Source organism: Carlito syrichta, unplaced genomic scaffold (genome assembly GCF_000164805.1).
Source record: "Carlito syrichta isolate Samal-C Ts95f unplaced genomic scaffold, Tarsius_syrichta-2.0.1 Scaffold309576, whole genome shotgun sequence".
In the NCBI taxonomy this organism is placed as follows: Eukaryota; Metazoa; Chordata; class Mammalia; order Primates; family Tarsiidae; genus Carlito; species Carlito syrichta.
In genome coordinates this window covers 164896-186730 of record NW_007253672.1, presented here as the reverse complement: position 1 = coordinate 186730, position 21835 = coordinate 164896, and the positions used below count along the sequence as shown (strand labels likewise).

The following is a 21835-nucleotide window of genomic DNA, read 5'->3' as shown; positions in this document are numbered from 1 at the left end:
CCTGTCCTGTTACCCAGGCTGGTCTTGAATTTCTGGGCTCAAGCAATTCCCTTGCCTCAGGCACGAGCCAGCAGACCCAGGAGGAGCTTTGTTTTAGAAAGTACACATCTATGGCAAACAGTAGAGATCTTTTAAACCTTCACACCCTTTAAGAGTTCTTTTTTTTGTGAGTTGGAGTCACTCTGTCGCCCAGACTGGAGTGCAGTGGCCACTCCGGGCCACGGCAGCCTCAACCTGCTGGGCTCCGGTGATCCTTCCGCCTCAGCCTTCCAGTAGCTGGAACTACAGGCGTGTTCTACCACACCCGACTAATTTTCGATTTATTATAGAGATGAAGTCTTGCCAAGTTGCCCAGGCAGGTCTTGAACCCATGGGCTCAGGTAATCCACTCACCTCAGCCTCCCAAGTTGCAGGATTACAGGCTGAGCCACGGAGCCCGGCTTCATCTTTTTTTTAAGCAGAAGGAACTCAGCATTCCTGTAGTAGATATAATGTATAAGCCCAATAAGATAGCAGGAACAGGAACTGTGCGGGCGTGTGTAACAAGTATGCAGATGCCATTTATTTGGTCCATAAGTACAGTATAGTCTTATTTGAGTTTTACAAAACATCAAATATAAATAACCTGAAACTGTAACAATACACAAAAATTGGCTTCTTACACAGACATACCAGGCAGTACAAGCCAAAAACTCGAGTAAATTAACATTGTTTTACAGTAATATACATAGTGCCAGTTAACATTTAAAAACCAAGTTTCAATGCATAGCACTTGATACTTCTTTGAATCTTTTTCAGTCAGTTAAGAGTATGAAAATGGTTAGATCTAGGCTAAAAATAATTCTTCCTCTAGCCAAAAATAAAGGCATAATATTTATAACCAGGTATCAACTTTACTAAACCACAATATTTTAAAACTATTAAATGATACCTAAGGGTATTTACATTAAAAAGGCAACATGCATTGTGTTGTTTTATTTCATAACTGGTTATGCACACACTTTGTTCAAAGGGTTTTCAGCTATATTCCTACTTTCAATACAGAGTACTGCAATACTTCTAACAGCTCTAGCAAAATGAATGCTTTCAAAGGGAGCAAAATCATGTTCAAGTCACTGGTGTCAATTTTTTCCCTTTGGAACAAAGGACATAAATAATCTGGTTCTGCCCAGATAAACTAAGTAGAAGAGTGTTCTGTTAAGAGGCATTTCTGTTCAATCTAATGCTATAACATCGTCAAGCTCTTCTGTCTGTTCTATTCGTGACCTCTTTGCACCGATATTCTCTTTCTCATCTAATTTCCTCTTGCGACTTCTCTCTTCACTGATGTCAGCATTATTTGAAGAAACTTCCTCATCTGAATCAACTATAAGAACATCATCTTGCTCTTGTGCTTATTTCAGGGAAAAAAAAAAAGGAAAACATAGTTAAAAGTGTGGTAGTTACCAGTGGCTCACCAATATTTTATATAACTGAAAGCTAACTCCTCTAATATATACTAAACCTAAGAATGGCTACCCTTAGGGAATCTCCACTTTACACACTGTATATTTCCATACTGTTTTGAATGTTTTATATAACAAGCACCTATTTCTCTCCTAATCAAAACAAAAAACTGTAACAAGCATTATGTAACTCAGAGGAATCATTACACTTCAGCATATTCTAATAATGGTAGTGGTGGAAACAATAACAACAACAAATATAGCACTTACAATGTGCCAGGAACTGTTCTGAGCACTTTGCATATAACAACTCATTTAATCATCACAACAACCCTATAAAGAAGATAACATTATTATCCGTTTTCCAGAAAAGGAAACAGAGAGAGATTGACTTCCCAAGCTTACACAGTAGTTAAAGATGAGGCCAGGATTCAAACCCATGCAGTGCAGCTCCACTGTGCGTACTCTTGGGTATGAACTTATGCTACAGGTAGTTCTATCACCCCATTCACCAAAGTCAAAGAAACAATACCCATCTTACTCATTGCTACAACCTCTGAAAGCTACCCACAGTAGAGGAAAAAAGCATATAATTCATATTATGATTTTGAAAACTACCATACAGTCTCTTCCTCAAAGGAGGATGATGGACCTTTCTAGTTTCAGTGGGGAAAACCAGATCATGAACCAGTGGTCCACACCCTAGCCACACTCTCAGAGTCCACCTCCAAAACTTTCAGGAGAACATTAGAACCAAGCATAAACAGAAAGCCAAAGACACAGGGTCAAATAAATGGAGAGAAGTCAAACATTGGTAATCTTCAACTTTCTAACTAAAGAACAAAGGGGACATTCAAATCAGAACACGGTAAAGAATCAGTTATTTGGAAAAGCACCAAGTAGCAGCACTGAAAACCCAGGGGAACAGACTCCATGGGTACACTTCACCGAAGGAGCACTGGTTATGAGGAAACTAAAATGCCCAAATTCCACACTTAGTATCTGTTTACTAAAAACAGTAGGATGAATGGATTTGTTGCTCCTAAGTAGAAAAGGTATAAAAAATCCAAAACTATTAATAGACTATGCTGACTTTTGCACTAGTAAACTGACATTTTCAGCTGGAAAAAACAATTAACGAAAAATAAAGTATCTCTATTTTCTTTAAGAATTTTTCCCATGGCCGGGCACAGTGGCTCAAGCCTGTAATCCCAGCACTTTGGGAGGCAGAGGGCAAGAGGACTGCCTGAGCCCAGGGGTTCGAGACCAGCCTGGGCAGCTTGCCGAGACCTGTCTCTACAATAAATTAAAAAAATAGTCAAGCATAGTAGCACATGCCTGTAGTTCCAGCTACTTGGAAGGCTAAGGCAAAAAGACTGTCTGAGCCCAGTAGGTCAAGGCTGCAGTGGCCGTGAGCGTGCCAGAGTGTGACTCCAACTCAAAAAAAAAAAGAATTTTTTCCAGTATTAAATATCTTTATGATTCATAAAGTCAAAGCTCCATTACAACATCAATACCAAGCCAATACACACCTCTAGCAGTTTTATGGACTTCTACCTCTTGCTTGGGGAGTAATTACAAGTTGCTGGCCGGGGCCATGACTCACCTGTGGAGGTGGAAGGCTGAGCTCCGTCATCGCTCCCATTGGTGATGCTTTTGGCAGCATCTTCAGCTTGTTTGGGCCCCACTTTTTCTGGAGCATCTCCAACAACTTCAAATTCAACATCCTTTCCTAGGTCTTCACTGTAAGAGAATCACACATTTTAAAACAGGACCACTGCTATGACTATCTACAAAGCAAAGGAACACCAGAGAGATACTGTTGTTCCTCAAAGTATACATCAAGAATTTGAATTCTGATTTTCAAAGAGCTAAAATTACAATAAAAGACTGCACACAACAGATTTTTGTCATAATTCAAAACTAATTCAAATGGTCAAAATCACTGCACCTTCAAATCAAGGCCAAGCTTAAAAAAAAAAAAAGACTAAATAACTTTTATTGCTAAAGCAGAAAATAGAGTCAAAAGTCTGTGGCCAAAAATAACTCTTAGATATTATTTCTTCAGCTACTATGCCAAAAAATTCTACACACTCTACTTATAATCTGAACTTGATCACAGTAATTTGGTGTTTTAAGGGATTACATGGCTTCTGGGCCCCCCCATCTTTTCAGGCAGCACCCTGCTTCTGTACATGAATTCCCAAAAACATGTATGAAAGTCAAACAAAAGACTTACATGTTTTAAGGGGAGTTCTGTTCCCAGAGAGCTAAAAAATATGATAAAAAAAAAAACCCTAATTATGCTTCCTGTTTTAGATCTCACATGATATTTCCACTTTATTGTACATGCCCTTTCATTGTCTTTTCTTTCACAACTGAACACGAGCATACCACTTACATCCAACTGGTGTCCAACTGAGGCTGGAGACCATACCCTACCCTATCTTTGACTCTACTATGTAACTTTGTAGAACTTAAACGTCTTACTAATAATCCACATTCAGTCCTTCCTATCATTTTATGTTTTATAAACCAAGTATACACTGCAGTTCTCTCCAAACAACCACATACTGCATGTTTGTATACAGATGGCAATATTGGCAAAATAACCGGACCCAGCTGGTGGCACCACAACCCTTTATAGTTGTTAGATGCTACCCAAAAGTCCTAAGTCAGGAAGCAGTTTAGCAGTATCAATGAGCACATACAAGCCAGACTCGGCCTGCAATCCCAGCACTCTGGGAGGCCAAAGTGAGTGGATTGCCTGAGCCTGCGGGCTCGACACCAGCCTGTGCAACTTGGTGAGACCTCGTCTCTACAATAAATCAAAAAATTAGCCAGGCAGGGTGGCGCACGCCCATAGTTCCAGCTACTTGGAAAGTTGAGGCAGAAGGATCGTTAGAGCCCAGCAGGTCAACACTGGGGTGGCCGTGAGTATGCCACTACACTCCAGCCTGGGTGACGGATTGGGAACCCAACTTAAATAAAAAAAATGAGCACGTACCAAAATGTACCTTGTTCAACACATGCAGATATCACATTTTGTACCTTAACAGTGCTTGATAAATGTAAATATATAATGTAAGCACTCTGAATACTTTAAGTGGTCAGGAAGTAAAATCAAATTTTAAAAAATATATGACTCAAGAATCTGTACAGGATAATTCTTATTGTTTTGTTATTGTTACAAAATCACAAATGAAATTTTTTGTTTTATGGGAGAAATATTTCTTCTTTAGTCTAGGGAATTTTTTCTTGAGCCAGGGTCTCACTCTGTTGCCCAGACTGGAGTGCAGTGGCAGGATAACAGCTTGCCACAGCCTGGACCTCCTGGGTTCAAGTGATCTTTCCGCCTCAGCATCACGAGTAGCTGGGACTACTGGTACATGCTACCACACCCAATTAATTTTTTCTTTTTTTTTTCTTTTTCTTTTTGAATTGGAGTCTCACTCTGTTGCCCAGGCTAGAGTGCAGTGACATGCTCACAGCCTCTGCAGCCTCGACCTGCTGGGTGCACACGATCCTTCTGCCTCAGCCTTCCAAATAGCTGGAACCACAGGCACATGCCACCATGCCCACTACTTTTTCTTGGTTTGTTGTAGAGATGAGGTCTCACCATGTTGCCCAGGCTGGTCTCAAACACATGGGCTCAGGCAATCCTCTCACCTCAGCTTCCCAAAGTGCTGGGATTTACAGGCGTGAGCCACAGTGCCTGGCATTTTTTTTTTTCTTTCGTAGAGAGGAGGACTTGCTATGTGGCCTACGGTGGTCTCAAACTCCTGGGACCAAGCAATCCTCCTGCCTCACTCTCCCATGTGCCAGGATTATAGGCATGAGCCACCATGCCTGGCCTCCTCTAATAAATTTCTTAAAAACATAGCCAGGCTCTGTGGCTCAGCCTGCAATCCCAGTGCTTTGGGAGGCTGAGGTGAGTGGATTACCTGAGCCCGGAGTTTGAGACCCTCCTGGGCAATTTGGCGAGACCTCATCTCTATAATAAAATAAAATAAAAGTTAGCCAGGCATGGTAGCACACGCCTGTAGTTCCAACTACTTGGAAGGCTGAGGCGAAAGGATCGCCAGAGCCCAGCAGGTCAAGGTGACAGAGTGAGACTCTAACTCAAAAAAAAAAAAAAAAAAAAAAAAAATTAAAAGCAATGGAAAATTTCATTCCAGTTAAATTACTAAAATGAATTCACCTCTGATTACAACTGTTTAAATGCCTGAACTCTAGCTCTTTTTGATCAGCTATCATTGACGACAGCTACCCATAAACACTTTTTGCTTTCTCTCATTTCTGAAACCTGACATTTTTCTCTAGGTCAAACACCAGGGAATTAACTCAGTGGCCAACTTGAACAAATATACTGTGGAGTTTCAAATTAACAGTAGGGCTTAAGAGTAAGAAAACACTTTCTTCCACTTTATCTGAAGTTGGTTAAGTGATTTCTTACACTTAAAATATATATAGTTCTTACCTATGCAGGATGTTGATCAATAAAGTGTAGTCCTGTAGGAAGTCATCTGCTTGAAGTCGGCTACCATTTCTAATTCCAAATTCTGACAACTTCTTATGATTATTAGCTAGGAAATATGAAAAGAATTTAGATACTTTATTTATATCTTCACGGAGCAATCAGGCTAGTTTTTAAAAACCTAAACCACCGGGCTCGGTGGCTCAGTCTATAATTCCACACTTTGGGAGGCCAAGGTGAGTGAATTGCCTGAGCCCGTGGGTTCAAGACCTGCCTGAGCAACTTGGCGAGACCTCATCTCTACAATAAATCAAAAAATTAGCCGGGCGTGGTAGCGCGTGCCTGTAGTTCCAGCTACTTGAAAGGCTGAGGTGGAAAGATCGCTGGAGCCCAGCAGGTCAAGGCTGCGGTGGGCGGGAGCAGCCACTGCACTCCAGTCTGGGCAACTGAGTGAGACTCCAACTCATAAATAAATAAACAATAAAAAATAAAAACCTAAACCACTGTCATGGGCTGAATGGTGCCCCTCACCCCAAATCCAAAGGTTAAATCCTAACTCTCAGTACTCCCAGAACTTGACTGTGTTTGGAGACAGGGCTTTTTAAAGAGATGATTAAATTAAAATAAGGCCAACAGGGTGGACTTGAATTCAATCTGACTGGTGTCCTTCAAAAGAAGGAAATTTGGACACAGACAGAAATCAGGGATATGCACTCCTAGAAGAAAGGCCATGTGAGGACAAAGCAAAATGGCAGCCATCTGCAAACCACGGAGGGAGGCTGCAGAAGAAACCAAAACTGCCAGCACTTTATCTTGGACTTTTAGCCTCCAGAATTGTGAGAAAATTAATTTCTATTGTTTAAACAACCTCAGTTGTGGTATTTATTATGGCAGCCTTAGCACATTAATACTTTAAAGTATTAGGCACTTAGGAATTCAGCCCTAAATGCTCAACTTCTAAAACTACTTCAAGAGGACCAAACTGTAAGAAGCTCTGAGAACTTTTTCCATTCAAACCAAATTAACTCTGGTGTCCTGAAAGCCTCTGAGGCAATTTTACAGTTGTTTGAAATATAATCTCCTTACAAAGAGATTATCTGTGACAGTCTAAATAAACTTTTTGGGGGGGTCCCTTCCCTGACCCCCTCCCCTAAATAAACTTTTTAATACATTTCACAATTCAGATATACGAAGGGGACCCAAAAAAACCCGGCATTATTTTTTGGAGGGCAGGCTTTCTGTAGTGCAGGCTTTCCCCACCCCGGTAAGTGTTCCAAGAATCCATCGGCATCAGTGTACCAGCTGATGTTGCTGTGAGAGGCTGTGTTTGGCTTTAGTGAATTTTCCGGAGTTCTTTCGACGCGTTTACCCATTTCATGATGGGTCATTTATTAGCATCCCTGCCCACACCGCAGTGAGTGTTCAGCAGCGTTTGATTACAGACAGCATGACTGCTGTGTTCCACCCTCCCTAGTTACCTGATCTTGCCCTGAGCAACTTTTTGCGTCCCTGGATTTAAAAAGTCCTCAAAGGGAGATGTTCCACTGATGTGAAAGAGGTGAAACAAAAAATAGCAGAAGCACTGAAGGGCATCAAAATTGTCGACTTCAAGAACTGCTGGCTGGGCTCGGTGGCTCAGCCCGTAATCCCAGCACTTTGGGAGGCCAAGGCAAGTGGATTGCCTGAGCCCGCAGGTCGAGACCAGTCCAGGCAACTTGGCGAAACCTTGTCTCTACCATAAATCAAAAATCAGCTGGGCATGGTAGCGCGCGCCTGTAGTTCCGGCTACTTGGAAGGCTGAGACGGAAGGCTCCCTGGAACCCAGCAGGTCCATGCTGGGGTGGCTGTGAGTGTGCCACTGCACTCCAGCCTGGGTGACGGAGTGAGACTCAAAAGAAAGAAAATTGTTTGGCATCATGGAAAAAGCATCTCCATAGGTGTACTGCATCGAATGAACACTATTTTGAAGATAACTGAAGTTTAAACATGTAAGAGTAAACACATAATTTTTTATAAATAAATTCTGGGGGTTTTTTTTAGGCCCCCCTCGTAAGAGAAAACCATGTTTATTTGAATAGATTTTTCACTTCTAACATATCTCAATGAAGAGCCAGGAAGGTTCCCCAAAAGAATCGCTCCAACTTAATATAAGCACGCAGTTCTTAGCACCTACTAGCATTCTGCAAACCTCTGCCATATAATTACAAATGCTCTAATGAAGAACAACCCTCTGACCAAACTTTTGGTGTAACTACATCCCCCTACCTATCTTAGGACTTTTCTGCCTTAATTATCCCTTCTCTCCTGTTTGTTCAAATGCTCCTCTCTCCTGGCCTATAAAAGCATCCAAGACTTATATAAAACTGCTTCCTCATCTTGTTTCCAATTTACACTCCCTCCTCACAACACTTGGTCCACTTTATTGACTATCTACTGTTTGAGGGCCACGTGCTGACTAGAACCTGTTGACCCATATCCCCAGTGCCCAGCACATATTCAGAAAACAATATATTTTTAAAATTCTGGTTATAAGGCCAGGTGCAGTGGTTCACACCTGTAATCCCAGCACTTTGGGAGGTGGAAGTGAGAGGACTGCCTGAGCCCATGTGTTCAAGACCAGTCTGGGCAACTTGGCAAGACCTCGTCTCTATAATAAATCAAGAAAAATCAGCTGGGCGTGGTGGCGCGTGCCTATGGTTCCAGCTACTTGGAAGGCTGAGGCAGAAGAATCGCCTGAGTCCAGCAGGTCGAGGCTCCAGTGGCCGTGAACATGCCACTGCATTCCAGCCTGGGCGACAGAGTGAGACTCCAACTCAAAAAAAAAACAAAAAACAAAACAAGCAGGGCTCGGTGGCTCAGCCTGTAATCCCGCACTTTGGGAGGCTAAGGTGAGTGGATTGCCTGAGCCCACGGGTTCGAGACCCGCCTGGGCAACACCCACTGGGCAAGACCTCATCTCTACAATAAATAAAAAAATTAGCCGGGCATCGTAGCGTGTGCCTGTAGTTCCGACTACTCGGAAGGCTGAGGCGAAAAGATTGCCGGAGTCCAGCAGGTCAAGGCTGCGGTGGCCAGGAGCAGCCACTGCACTCCAGTCTGGGAGAGAGTGAGACTCCAACTCAAAAAAAAAAAAACAACAAGCCGGGCTCAGTGGCTCAGCCTGTAATCCCGTGCTTTGGGAGGCCGAGGTGAGTGAATTGCCTGAGCCCACAGGTTCAAGACCCGCCTGGGCAACCTGGCGAGACCTCAACTCTACAACAAATCAAAAAATTAGCCAGGCGTGGTAGCGCACGCCTGTAGTTCCGGCTACTTGGAAGGCTAAGGCGGAAGGATTGCAGGAGCACAGCAGGTCGAGGCTGCGGTGGCTGGGAGCGGCCACTGCACTCCAGTCTGGGCAACAGAGTGAAACTCCAACTCAAAAATGAAACAAAAAAACCCCCCAAAATAAACAAATAAACAAAAAACTCTTGTTATCATGTTTAAAGAATACAATTTTATATATAATTTCAAGTTTCAATACCATAGGCTTTTTTTTGGTTTTTTAACATTTCTTTCATTGCTTGTAAGAAAAGTGCTTAGAAAGCTTTTTCCTACTCAGAAAATACTGAGTTTCTTGATCTCATTTTCAAATTTATTTTTTGCTTTAGCTTTTCAATCTATCTGGAATGTCCCTGGAGAATTATTTCCTACCCAGACTTCCATCTCCAACCCTTTCACACACGGCCACTGATCGCCTAACACCTGAGAAACAGTTAATCTACTTTCTTATCCCAGTGAGTTAGCATCATCTCTGAAGCCAGAGTCCTGGCAACAATCCTAAACAATGCTGCTACTCCTCCCCGATGCCCCAAATTCTGACTATGCAAATTCCAAATCTGTCATCCACCTCCACCTTAGTAAAAATTCCTCATTCCCCTCCTCCTCAATTGGCTCCCTGTCTCCACTCCCACATCTTTTAGAATACACCCTCTGCAGATTATACTGAACCATATTACCCCACTGCTTAAACCCTAGCGGCAGTGAAATACTGGGTTGGGGTGGCAGGCTAGGGATGAAGGAGAGGAGGAAGACACATTATGAATATGACACAAAAAGATCTTCCAACTTTACCAGCACTGCCAACCCCGAGACGCCACCTTCCAGTGAAACCAAGTAACTAGCCATTCTAAAGTCATCTAGGTTGCTTTAAAAGTTAACACCCTTGCAGATACTGTTCATTCTGTCCAAATGCAGACAATCCCTTCTCTGACCGAAGGGTCCTATTTCTTCAGAAACAGACCCAAGTGTCCTCCCTCTGCTGTGACTGCCCTTCCCTTCACAAAACTAAGTACACTTTTCATCAAGTCATACCCTGTGCTGCTCTTTTTATGGTATTTCTTAGACAACACTAAATCTACCTATTGATTACGTCTTCTTCCAGGCTGTAAAGTACTTCAAGCCAAGGTCGGCTGCCTTAATCACCCTTGACTTATGAATATCTGAGATGTCTATAAACAGTATAATATGGGACTCTAAACATATCTGAATTACTACTGTCTCATCTTCAATAGCACGTGGATTCTGTGGGGAAGGGCCATATTTAAGCCACTGAGATTCCTCACCAGTTGCCATTTTAAACTAGCATTTGAAAGAGCTGGCTAGAACTAAGGGAACAGCAAAAATGATCACATTTTCTTGGTGAAGTCAGCTGGCTACAATGGGGCTTGAATATTCAACTACACTCCTAAAATAGAGCACCACTGAGCCGAAACATGGCCTCCAATTACACATGACCTAATATCCCCAAAAATTTTTCAACAAGAACCTACAGCCAAAAAGAATCCTGACGCTAAACCTAAGGCTTGACATCTGAATCCCCATCAGGGGCCCACAAAATATGAATGACCACTGGACAAACAGGTATGAATTAAGTTGATATACAGGGAAAGCAATCCCTCAAACTTTTGAAAGTAATGGTACAATAGTAAAAATTGGGGTGTGGAAAAATCAATTAGAATGGCAACCCAGGAAATGAGCTGCAAAAGTTGTCGACAGAGGAGGTGTGGGAACTTCCAAGTCATATACAGTGAAGAAATCAACTAAGGTGCACTCCTTCCTTCAAGCAGGCTCCACCCAAATGAGGGGAGTGAATAAAAGCAATGGACATAGTACCTTCTGTCTCTCCCTCTTCTGAAGATATTAGGATTGTTCCTTTCCCATCTTCAATTTGAACATCTGGTGCTACCATGGCAAATTTTTCTTTCACTATCTACAAAAAAAAAAAAAAAGATTCAAAATATTAATATAGGTAATTAAAAAGTCCTAGACTTTGCCCACATCTGACCACTGATGCAGGTCAGATCAGACCTCTTCGAAACTGGGGATTGAGAACACCTTAACTAGCTCATCCTATTTTGACTCTCTGCAGATCAGGTAATGAGATACACATTTAACATATTTCAACGTAAATCTCTGTGCGAACTCTGTAATTGCAGGTGTTTGACAAATGAAAAAATTTCTCATTAATCTGATTCTCAGATAACCTCCCTCTTCCCAAATGCCATCTCTCTTTAAGTTCCAAGATGCATTCAGAGAAATGATAGAATTATTAAATCCTACCTGCTCCTCAAAAAAAGGAAAAAAAAGAAACTCTAAAGGTCTAATTACTGTGCAAATAGTGGAATTATCTGTAAAGTTCAAGAACCAGTAGATACCAAAGATACTTATTTCCAAGGAAGGAAAGTGGAACAATCACTTTCTGTTGGACCTGCTGCTTCCCTGACCAAAATATAAGCTTAAACCAATTTGCCCTAGTTCTGGGATAAAAGTCATTCATTATCAAGCTGCATTCCCTTTTGAGAAAGTGCCTTCTCAGGGAGGGTATAAATTGCAGCGTTATGATAGACATAATCAGTGGAATAACCTGAAGTGATCCCAAAGTGGAAAGCGACATGCTTCTGAAACACTGAAACAAACACACAAACAAAAAAACACCTCCCTAACGGAAAAACTAATTTAGCCAACTTAGGAGGAACCTAAGGAGCAGACCATATCCTAAACCAAATCTCCTTCACTCGAGCTCCACAGATGAATACAAGTGTGCAAATGCCATTACCTCTTCAGAGCACCACAGCAGAATCAGGTCATATTAGACAAATGGGACCCAAGCCCCATCTCAGATCTCAGAAATGAATAACAAGAGCTCTCAAGTTTGGTGGGAATGGGCATTTCAACGAACCCAAAACCCTCCAAGTCACCCGAACTCTTTAATAAAAAACTAGTAATTAGGGGCTTTGCTCTACTGGAAATGCAAAACTCTGCACTGCATCCAAGAACCTGCCTGTTAACTGTCATAGCCAGGACCACCCACAGATACCTCTTATTTGTCCAAAAAAAACAACAACAGAATTTACCCACTACCTGGGAAACAAAGAGCAAAGAAGCCATCTGCCGCTGAACACCGGCACTACCTCTGTGCTTCCTGTACATATTCCAGACAAATACATCTACCCCATTCTGGGATATGAGGCACATATTCTGGAACCACAGACATAAAAGCCTGTGGGAATCCAGAAGGTGAAGGAAGTAACCCAGGAAATCAGAGCAACACATTCCAGCAGTCAGAACCTTTCAAGGAAGCACCTAGTGTTTAGTTTGTTGTCACAATAATATGGAAAGGGTAAAAGAGAACTTAAATTTTTTTTTAAAGAAAAGAAAACCAGCCTTGCACTCACCTTATCCTGCAATGTGAGAACAGTCACTTTATGAACATTCAGTCGTACAGTCACCTCTGGCTTGCTGGCACATACGTAACAGTTGGGGTTGGGAGGATCCAGTGCACAAGGCACAAGGAGCTTCTTTCTTGGGTTTGGCTGTTTATTCAAAAAAATCTTGGGAGGAGAAAAAAAATACAGGCAGGAATTAGAAATGTGAGTGACAATTTTATACACCATCTAATAAAAGCTTTTTTCTGTACACCCAATAAAAATGACTTAAACATTACCTCTCAGATGGCAAAAAAGGCAGGAAAATCATGATTTTATTAAGAGCTTGGTTTTCCAATCTTCTTTTCTATCAGTTACCATGTAAAAGGCTGGGTTTACTGAAAAGACACTTCCTCTTGTCAAGACCAATACATTAATTTCTCTAAAAACTAATGCTTTCACAGATGGCTAGAACCAATGTGACTGCCTTTCTTTCCAAATTTGCTGATGATTATGTTATCATTTATATAACTAGGGAAATGTATTTCTGGTAGTATATGTACCTAGTTTCTACTTCTCTAGTAACTCAAACAAAAAACAATTAATAATAACCAAAGCAGCCGGGTGCGGTGGCTCAAGCCTATAATCCTAGCATTTTGGGAAGCCGCAAGAGGATTGCCTGAGCTCAGGGGTTCGAGACCCGCCTGGGCAACTTGGTGAGACCTCATATCTACAATTAATCAAAAAATGAGCTGTGCATGATAGAGTGCGCCTGTAGTTCCACCTACTTGGAAGGCTGAGGCAGAAGGATCACCTGAGCCCAGCAGGTCGAGGAGGCAGTGGCTGTGAGCGTGCCACTCCACTCCAGCCTGGGCGACAAAGTGAGACTCAAACTCAAAAAATAAAAAAAAGAACCAGGGCAAACATAAAAATGATACTGAAATTTTAAAAAGCCCCTGCTACTACAAAGTATGGAGAACACTAGCAAGACTCAACACAAACAACAAATGTAAAAGAACACTAAAAGTTGAGACACAAATCTTCATCTTCTGACTGCAATGTAGTGTCATGTCTGCTAAGATGAATTATAGAGGAAGACCCATTAAATCCCCCAAGCGCAAAGAACTAAATTCCTCAAGAGACAGGAAAACTTTCCTCTGCAGCTTCTCAATATAATAAATACTGCTAATTTGAAAGGGCTGGAAGCAAACTGGTAAGGCTAAGCAGGATACAAAGGTGAGAAGAGATCTGTTTGATTCTGGACTTCACTGAGAAGGTGAAGTCCCCTTCACTATGCTAAGGGGAAATCAACCGTAATAAAAACAATTGCTACCCCTGTTAATACCCAGGCTAACATTATTAATCCATGCTGGTATTCACTGATGCATGTGAACAAATGAAAAGTAGACATGTAATAAGTATCAACAGTCTAAGAGTGGGATGAAGCTGAGTGAGCAAAGAAACCAGAAGGACGTTACAGGAAACAAACACTATAATAAGTATGATAACCAGCACTGTTTGTGAGTTCAAAGGAATAGTGTAGCTGTCAGGTCAGAATGCTATAAAAAGGTACAAACTTAAAAATAAAGTCCTCAGAAATGAAAAGCATGACAGCCAAAACAAAGGTTAAATAGAAAACTGAATCAAAAGGGCAAACTGGCAACTTGATTCTGTTCCCTCAACCTGAAACTTCATGAAAATAAGACATATTAAGAGTGTACAAGGCCAGGCGCAGTAGCTCAAGCCTGTAATCCCAGCACTTTGGGAGGCCGAGGTGAGCGGAATGCCTGAGCCCACAGGTTCGGGAACAGCCTGGGCAACTTGGTAAGACCTTATCTCTACAATAAATAAAAAATTAGCCGGGTGTGGTGGTGCGCACCTGTAGTTCCGGCTACTTGGAAGGCTGAGGTGGAAGGATCGCCTGAGCCCAGCAGGTCAACGCTGGGGTGGCCGTGAGCGTGCCACTGCACTCCAGCCTGGGCAATGGAGTGAGACTCCAACTCAAAAAAAAAAAAAAAAAAGAGTGTATCAATAATGGCACTAAAAACTATCGCAGATGTTTTCAGAAATTCCTGAAAGTAAATGGGTTCTTTTATTTCAACAATAAAAAGGAGAACCTAGACATCAGCAAAAGTCTTGGCAATATTTTTAAGGAAGTTTTTTGAGCTGATAAGAAAAGCATCTTCAGACACAAACTCAACAAAGAGCGAAAGAAAGAATCCAAAGAGAACAACCAAGTGTCTTAAGAGCTATCTATACCTAGCCCAAGCCTCACTAACGTAGGAACTCAAAATTAGAACTTTAGCCAGGCATGGTGGCTCAAGCCTGTAATCCCAGCACTTTGGGAGGCCGAGGCAAGAGGACTGCCTGAGCCTAGGGATTTAAGACCAGCCTGAGCAACTTGGTGAGACTTATCTCTACAATAAATAAAAAAATTAGCCAGGAGTGGTAGCACGAGCCTGTAGTTCTGGCTACTTGGAAGGCTGAGGCGGAAGGATCACCTGAGCCCAGTAGGCTGACGCTGAGGTGGCCATGAGCATGCCACTGCACTCCAGCCTGGGCGATGGAGTGAGACTGCAACTCAAAAAAAAAAAATTTAGAACTTTACATAAAGCAAGGACCTGAAAGTGGTGGAGAGTAAAGAGGAGAAAAATACTCTCTCCATAGAAATAGCAAGAAAAATTATCTCAACCTTGTTGCTTAGTAGAGGAGGAAAATATCTTTCCATATATTTCATTACAGTAACATAGGACTCATGCAGATTTGTTGTCTGAATACATATACTCTCCACATATATAGATATCTATACATATCCATATCTATATATCTGGATTGAAAATCCTAAAGGTGAGAATTTACAAATGCTCCTCTAGTAGTAGTGCCCCAAACACCCAAGTATAAGTAAACACAAATCTCTTTGAAGAAATAAACCTTTAATGGACCCTAAAATAATTCAGACATAATTCTTAATTTGGTTTAAAAAAAAAAAACAAACCACATAAACCATACAGGCAAACAAAACACTATGAGAAAGATCTAGCAGAAATGACCGTAGAATCAGCCATAAAATTTCAGACATTATCAAAAAATATAAAATAACTTTAAAATAAAAAAGAATGACTGAGCTGGGCTTGGTGGCTCAGCCTGTAATCCCAGTACTTTGGGAGGCTGAGACAAGTGGATTGCCTGAGCCTCACGGATTCAAGACCAGCCCGGGCAACTTGGTGAGACTTCATCTCTACAATAAATCAAAAAAAATTCAGCCGGGCATAGTAGCACGTGCCTGTAGTTCTGGCTACTTGGAAGGCTTAGGCGGAAGTATTGCTGGCACCCAGCAGATTGACGCTGGGGTGGCCGTGAATGTTCCACTGCATTCTCGGCCTGGGCGACGGAGTGAGACTCCAACTCAAAAAAGAAAATAATGACTGAAGAACAGAGGACTACAAAATGACTAAGCAAATTACAAAACCCACATAGCACTCTTAGAATTAAAAAACAGTTGAAAACACTTCTTAGTCTAAGAACCTCAAAATGGATTCTGTCAATAATTCAGTAAAATTGGAAATGTTAACTCATTTGTGATCACTGATGTGAAATTACATCATTCCAAATTCTGTTCCTGGTTGCTGCTGACATGAATTTACGTCTTTGCAAACTGTGTTTCTGAATAATATATATTCAGTTTATAATCCGAATAAAAATACAAAGTACAGAATGCTAGTCAGAGTGGTGTCTGGGGCAAATACTGGATATGTCTGCTTTTAGTTATATTGTAAAAAAAAGCGACAGTTTAGAAAAGACCATTTGACTTGTGCTTAACCACAGAAGACTGCAGCAACCAGCTTCAGATTTTTTTTCACTCGTTATCAGTATTAGCAAAGTGAAAAATTTGCTGATCATGAATGTATTAAAAGAAAATCAGCTTGCTTCCATTCATTAGACAAAAAAGCTTTTTATTCTTCCTTTTTGTTGCAGTTTCTATGAACCTTAAACATGCACTCACAAGGTAACTAGAACAATTATTTTCCCCTTACTTTAAACGAATCTTATTGTTTTAATTAAAAAGTTTTCTGTTTACTGTGGTTCCTATAAATTACTTTTAAGAAGAGGCTGAATAAAAATGCAAACAGAAATACTTACTATTATACAGAAATACTTACTGTTCTACACTGGTCTATTTTTCCTGATAAAATCTTCAATCCTTCCAATACTATCAACCCAGCAATCACTGCATTAGTCGTAGCAATAGCAGGAATAATGTTCCCTGCCATTGCTGGGAAAAAAAAAAGATGTTTATGTTTAGCTGTTAAAAAAAACAACAAAACTTTGAGGTTTCAGTGATACAGCTTAAGTACTACTTACATTTTATATCAAATCTGCTCTTCATATTCATACTGAAAATATGCATCCTGAGGTTTGCAGCAGAGGTGACAAAGTCCATTGCAGATGGGTCATCCTGCCAGTAATTTAAACAACTTAACAAGTCTCTTCATAAATTTACCATTTTGACTAGAATTGCTTTCACAACAGTACTTCCATGTGTTAATAACATTGTAGTCTGTCAACTACAAGAGGGTCTTAAGGGAGAGATCAGTTAGATAGGTTGCCTGCATAGGGGGCAGGGTCTCATCACCAGCTTCTTGGTCCAGGAATGTAGTCTGATAGGAATACCAAGAAGCATCATACTCTAGGAACTCACTTCTGCTTAAACAAATGTACTAGAGACGAAATGTATGTATCCGAACACCAATTTCACTCATCGACAATGACAACCCTTTCCTGTATCTATTCATCAGTAAAGAGAAAGTTGCTAGACAAGCACAGAATCCAGGCAAAACAGAAGCTGCTTGAGAAAGCTGTTTCATTAAGGCCTCAGAAAAACTTGGACAACTCCTTTTAGCTCCCCCTTTCCCAAGTCCCTTCATATACACCACTCCCCCATATATGCAGCTTCTTCAGATAAGACAATCAGTTTTCCATTTACAATTTACATTATTCCTGAGACTCTATCCTGTCTCTTTAGATTTTAGCAAGGCTTCCTGCTTTGAACTAAGACACTAACCTAATCTAGGATTCAGAAGCACCATAGTATAGGGGGAAAAAAGCACTGATAGGATGTGGGTTACTTATATACGTATTAGTTGGCAGTGAATACTTGGTAAGTCAACCTCTTTGAGACAAAATCCTTTGATGTTAAACAGGGGAAATTCTATCATATCTCATAGGGTTGTGATGAGGACTAAGCAGAAATACTGAACAGTACTCAGCAAAGTGTCTTCTCCAGGCAACTGGCTTATCATACCCACCAGATGTAGACTTGACTCAAGACAGCACAATTACCAGTTCTTTAGCTGCTGAGTACTGAGAAAAACTTCCCAAATAACTAGTATAACAATAACAGTATAAAGAAAAGAGTTGCCCTTTACATCATGTAAACCCAAGAGACTGTTTATAATAAGAATCTAAATTTACAAGCTCCCTTTTAGATGTCTAATTTAACCAAGGTTTCAAAATTTGTACACACAGTTATCTTAGGGTTCTAAAATTGGCCAAATTCTCTTTATTCGAAAATCCATGGCAAATTTTTACCACCATAAGAACAGATAAACTTCATCAGATAAAACATTTTTAGCCACAGAAATTACTGCCATTAAAATTCAGTAAAATCAATTCATAATACCAAATCTCAAAACATGACCTACAACTACAGAGAACTATTCAATAGTATTTTAACTTCTAATCATAATTACATCTCATTTTTGTGTCAAGGGCTCTCTCAGACCTTGAAATAGTTAAGAATTTTATGGCTTCTATTACCACATATCTATATTACACAAGAGTGTCTTTTTTTTTTCTTTTTTTGAGTTGGAGTCTCACTCTGTCGCCCAGACTGGAGTGCAGTGGCCACTCCCGGCCACCGCAAGCTCGACCTGCTGGGCTCCGGCAATCCTTCCGCCTCAGCCTTCCTAGTAGCCGGAATTACAGGCATGCACTATCACGCCCAGTTGATTTTTTGATTTTTTTACTGTAGAGATGAGGTCTCGCTGCCCAGGCGGGTCACGAACCCGCGGGCTCAGGCAATCCACTCACCTCAGCCTCCCAAAGGCACGGGATTACAGGCTGAGCCACCGAGCCCGGCTGGAGTGTCTTTTCTTAGGTTAGTGAAACATTTCACACTTAAATAAATTCACATTATTGTTTCAATCAACATAATTATAAAGCATGAACATATTACTAGATCCAAAATGAAGTTTTATGACATTGCTTGAATTCATGTATAAAAATTCAAAGTTCAGCCAGGCGCAGTGGCTTAAGCCTGGTCCCAACACTCTGGGAGGCTGAGGTGAGAGAACTGCCTGAGCTCAGGGGTTTGAGACCAGCCTGGGCAGCTTGGTGAGACCTTGTCTCTACAATTAGAAAAAATAAATAAATAAGCCAGGAGTGGTAGTGCATGCCTGTAGCTCCAGCTGCTTGGAAGGCTGAGGCAGAAAGATCACCTGAGCCCAGCAGATTGATGCTGCAGTGGCCGTGAGCGACAGTGAAACTCCAACTCAAAAAAAAAAAAAATTCACAGCTCAATAAAGCAATTAAAGTTGTACACCTCCAAGTCAAATTCAATATATTTCCTCAAAATCTATAGACTATTCAAACTTATTAGCTTCCATTATAGCTCAAGAACTAAAATATTCATTTGATATGTAAGTATAACACACATTGTCAAGACAAACCTTATCCCATATGAGCTCAGCTCCATCCCCCTTTTCTGCTAAATGAACTCTCAATGTCTCGATGCTTTTTGAAAAAAGACTTGCATAGCTCTTTACATCTAGAACCTGCTGGTCTTTCAGGCCTAACTGGGGTTCATTCTGTTGATCTGATGCATTAGTTTCTTCTCCTAAGGGGGAAAAAATTAGAAATTTCACTAAACATCATTCCATCCTGTGTTCTATTTAACAAATTCAATCTCCAACCAGTAAGAAGTCAAGTATGAAACAAGTTCCATTAAAATAATTATCACTGGCCAGGCTCGGTGGCTCAGCCTGTAATCCCAGCACTATGGGAGGCTGAGGCAAGTGGATTGTCTGAGCCCATAGGTTCAAGACAAGCCCAGGCAACTTGGTGAGACCTCGTCTCTACAATAAATCAAAAATTAGCTGGGTGTGGTAGCGTGCGCCTATAGTTCTAGCTACTTGGAAGGTTGAGGTGGAAGGATGGCCAGAGTCCAGCAGGTCAATGCTGGGGTGGCCGTGAGTGTGTCACTGCACTCCAGCTTGGGTGACAGAGTGAGATTCTGACTCAAAAAAAAAAGTTATCACTATAATATAACTATCTGCATAAGAAAACTTAATAGGAAGGGTACAAGACCACCTCAGGAACACACACGATTATCAGGAAATTCAAAGGTATAATGTAGATAAAATAATAAGTATTATGCCCAGCACATAGATAGTACTCAAAAAGTGGAAGCGGCCAGGTGTGGTGGCTCATGCCTATAATTCCAGCACTTCAGAAGGCAGAGATGGGAGGATCACTTGAGCGCTAGGAGTTTGAGGCTGGCCCAGGCAACAAAGATACCGAATCTCTACAAAAAATTAAAAAATCAGCCAAGCACGAGGGGTGTGTGCCTGTAGCCCCAGTTACTAGGGAGACCAAGGCAGAAGAATCCCCTGAACCCAGGAGGTTGAGCCTGCGGTTGAGTTGTGATCATGTCACAGCACGCCAACCTGGGATCTCGATTCAAAAAAAAATGAATAAATAAGTGGAAGCTATTAGAGTCATACTTCGAATTTGTCTGATAAGTTAAATATCCCATATTGTTAAGAACTGCTCCACAGTGACATCTGAAGTCTCCAATGTGCTCTGCATTGCTGTGCATAAACTAATTACAATATAGTTCAGATAAAGGAAAGATATAATGTATTGAACAGGTAGGATAAGGAAGTAGTTACTACAATAGATTTTTCCCTACATTTAAAATTTTTAAATATGCCAAGTGTGGTGGCATATATATATAGTTCCAGGTCCTTGGAAGGCTCAGACAGAAGGATGGCTGGAACCCAGGAGTTCAGGGCTGTAATGCACTGTGATGGCCTGTGAGTAGCCACTGCCGTCCAAGTTGGGCAACAAAAAAGAGACCCTGTTTCTTAAAAATATTTTTCTATTTTTTAAAAATTAAAAAGTGTTGCTGACTAAAAAGACAAATCAGAGAATATAGATACATATATGTACAGTATAAATACATTTATGTAAAGTGTATACACAACTGCCTGTAATTATGTGCACAGAACTGACCACGAGAACACTCTCTAAAACATTTACAGTGGTTATTTCTCCAAGTGTTGAGACTTCACGGATTTTCCTTCACACTTTTAAAAAATTGTTTGGATATATGAACATATATCATTTTCAGGAAACAACAGTACTGCAAAAAGACTTCAGATGTGGAAATTTCCAGTTTAGGTATCCCGAGACTAAAATGTATTCTTTACCTTGATTTTGTACTTCAGCCCAGTCCAATGGAACCGGAGGTTTCCTTTTCCGCCACAGTTTGTCCATTGTCAGCAGATACCTGATATCATCTTTAAAAAGCTTGAAAAAAAAAGATAAATCCCATGAACCCTACAATCCCTAAGCTGATAAAGGTTAAGAAAATTTCATTGCTGATTTACTGCACTATACTGTGAATTTTGATTTAAAGACACATGTCATATACCAGAAGAACAACAATTTTCAAAAGGAAAAAACATTTAGAAAAGGAAACTGTAGAGACCCCACATTTAAGACAACTAAAAGCAGAAGTGGTCTGGAGAACAGAGTAAGCAAGCGCTGAAACTGTGCTCACTGCTCCTGCCCTCCTGACTCACCTTCCCCAAAGCTGCCCAAAATTCCCAAGATCAGTCTGCAGCACGATCATACAAATTAAGGGGCTGAATAAACAACTCCATTGGCACCGAACACAGTCACTGAGCCTAGACACTAGTTAGCAGTATCTCCAAGTTCATGGGTACAGTCAATAAAGCATACACATTTTTTTTTTTTTTTGAGTTAGAGTCTCACCCTGTTGCCCAGACTCCTGGTCACTGCAGCTCCTGAGCCCGGCTAAGCATACACATTAAAAAGTGCTCAATAAGAGATGTTCTGAGCCGGGCTCGGTGGCTCAGCCTGTAATTCCGCGCCTTTGGGAGGCCGAGGTGAGTGGATTGCCTGAGCCCGCGGGGTCGAGACCCGCC

At 41.1% G+C, this 21835-nt stretch overlaps 1 protein-coding gene across 1 annotated transcript in view; it reads right to left on the bottom strand.

Annotated features, from left to right (window-relative positions):
- Window positions 1–536: 536 nt before the first annotated feature.
- UBA2 (ubiquitin like modifier activating enzyme 2) overlaps window positions 537–21835 on the bottom strand; it is a 45793-nt gene continuing 24494 nt past the window's right edge. Inside the window, exons 9-17 of the mRNA XM_008067410.1 lie at window positions 21095–21194; window positions 19334–19500; window positions 16968–17061; window positions 16766–16878; window positions 12636–12791; window positions 11074–11170; window positions 5926–6031; window positions 3052–3188; window positions 537–1393 (exon numbers count right to left, since the gene is read on the bottom strand). Of these exons, the coding sequence (XP_008065601.1) occupies window positions 1215–1393; window positions 3052–3188; window positions 5926–6031; window positions 11074–11170; window positions 12636–12791; window positions 16766–16878; window positions 16968–17061; window positions 19334–19500; window positions 21095–21194 (1149 nt within the window). The 3' untranslated portion in view covers window positions 537–1214. The remainder of the gene's footprint in view (window positions 1394–3051; window positions 3189–5925; window positions 6032–11073; window positions 11171–12635; window positions 12792–16765; window positions 16879–16967; window positions 17062–19333; window positions 19501–21094; window positions 21195–21835) is intronic.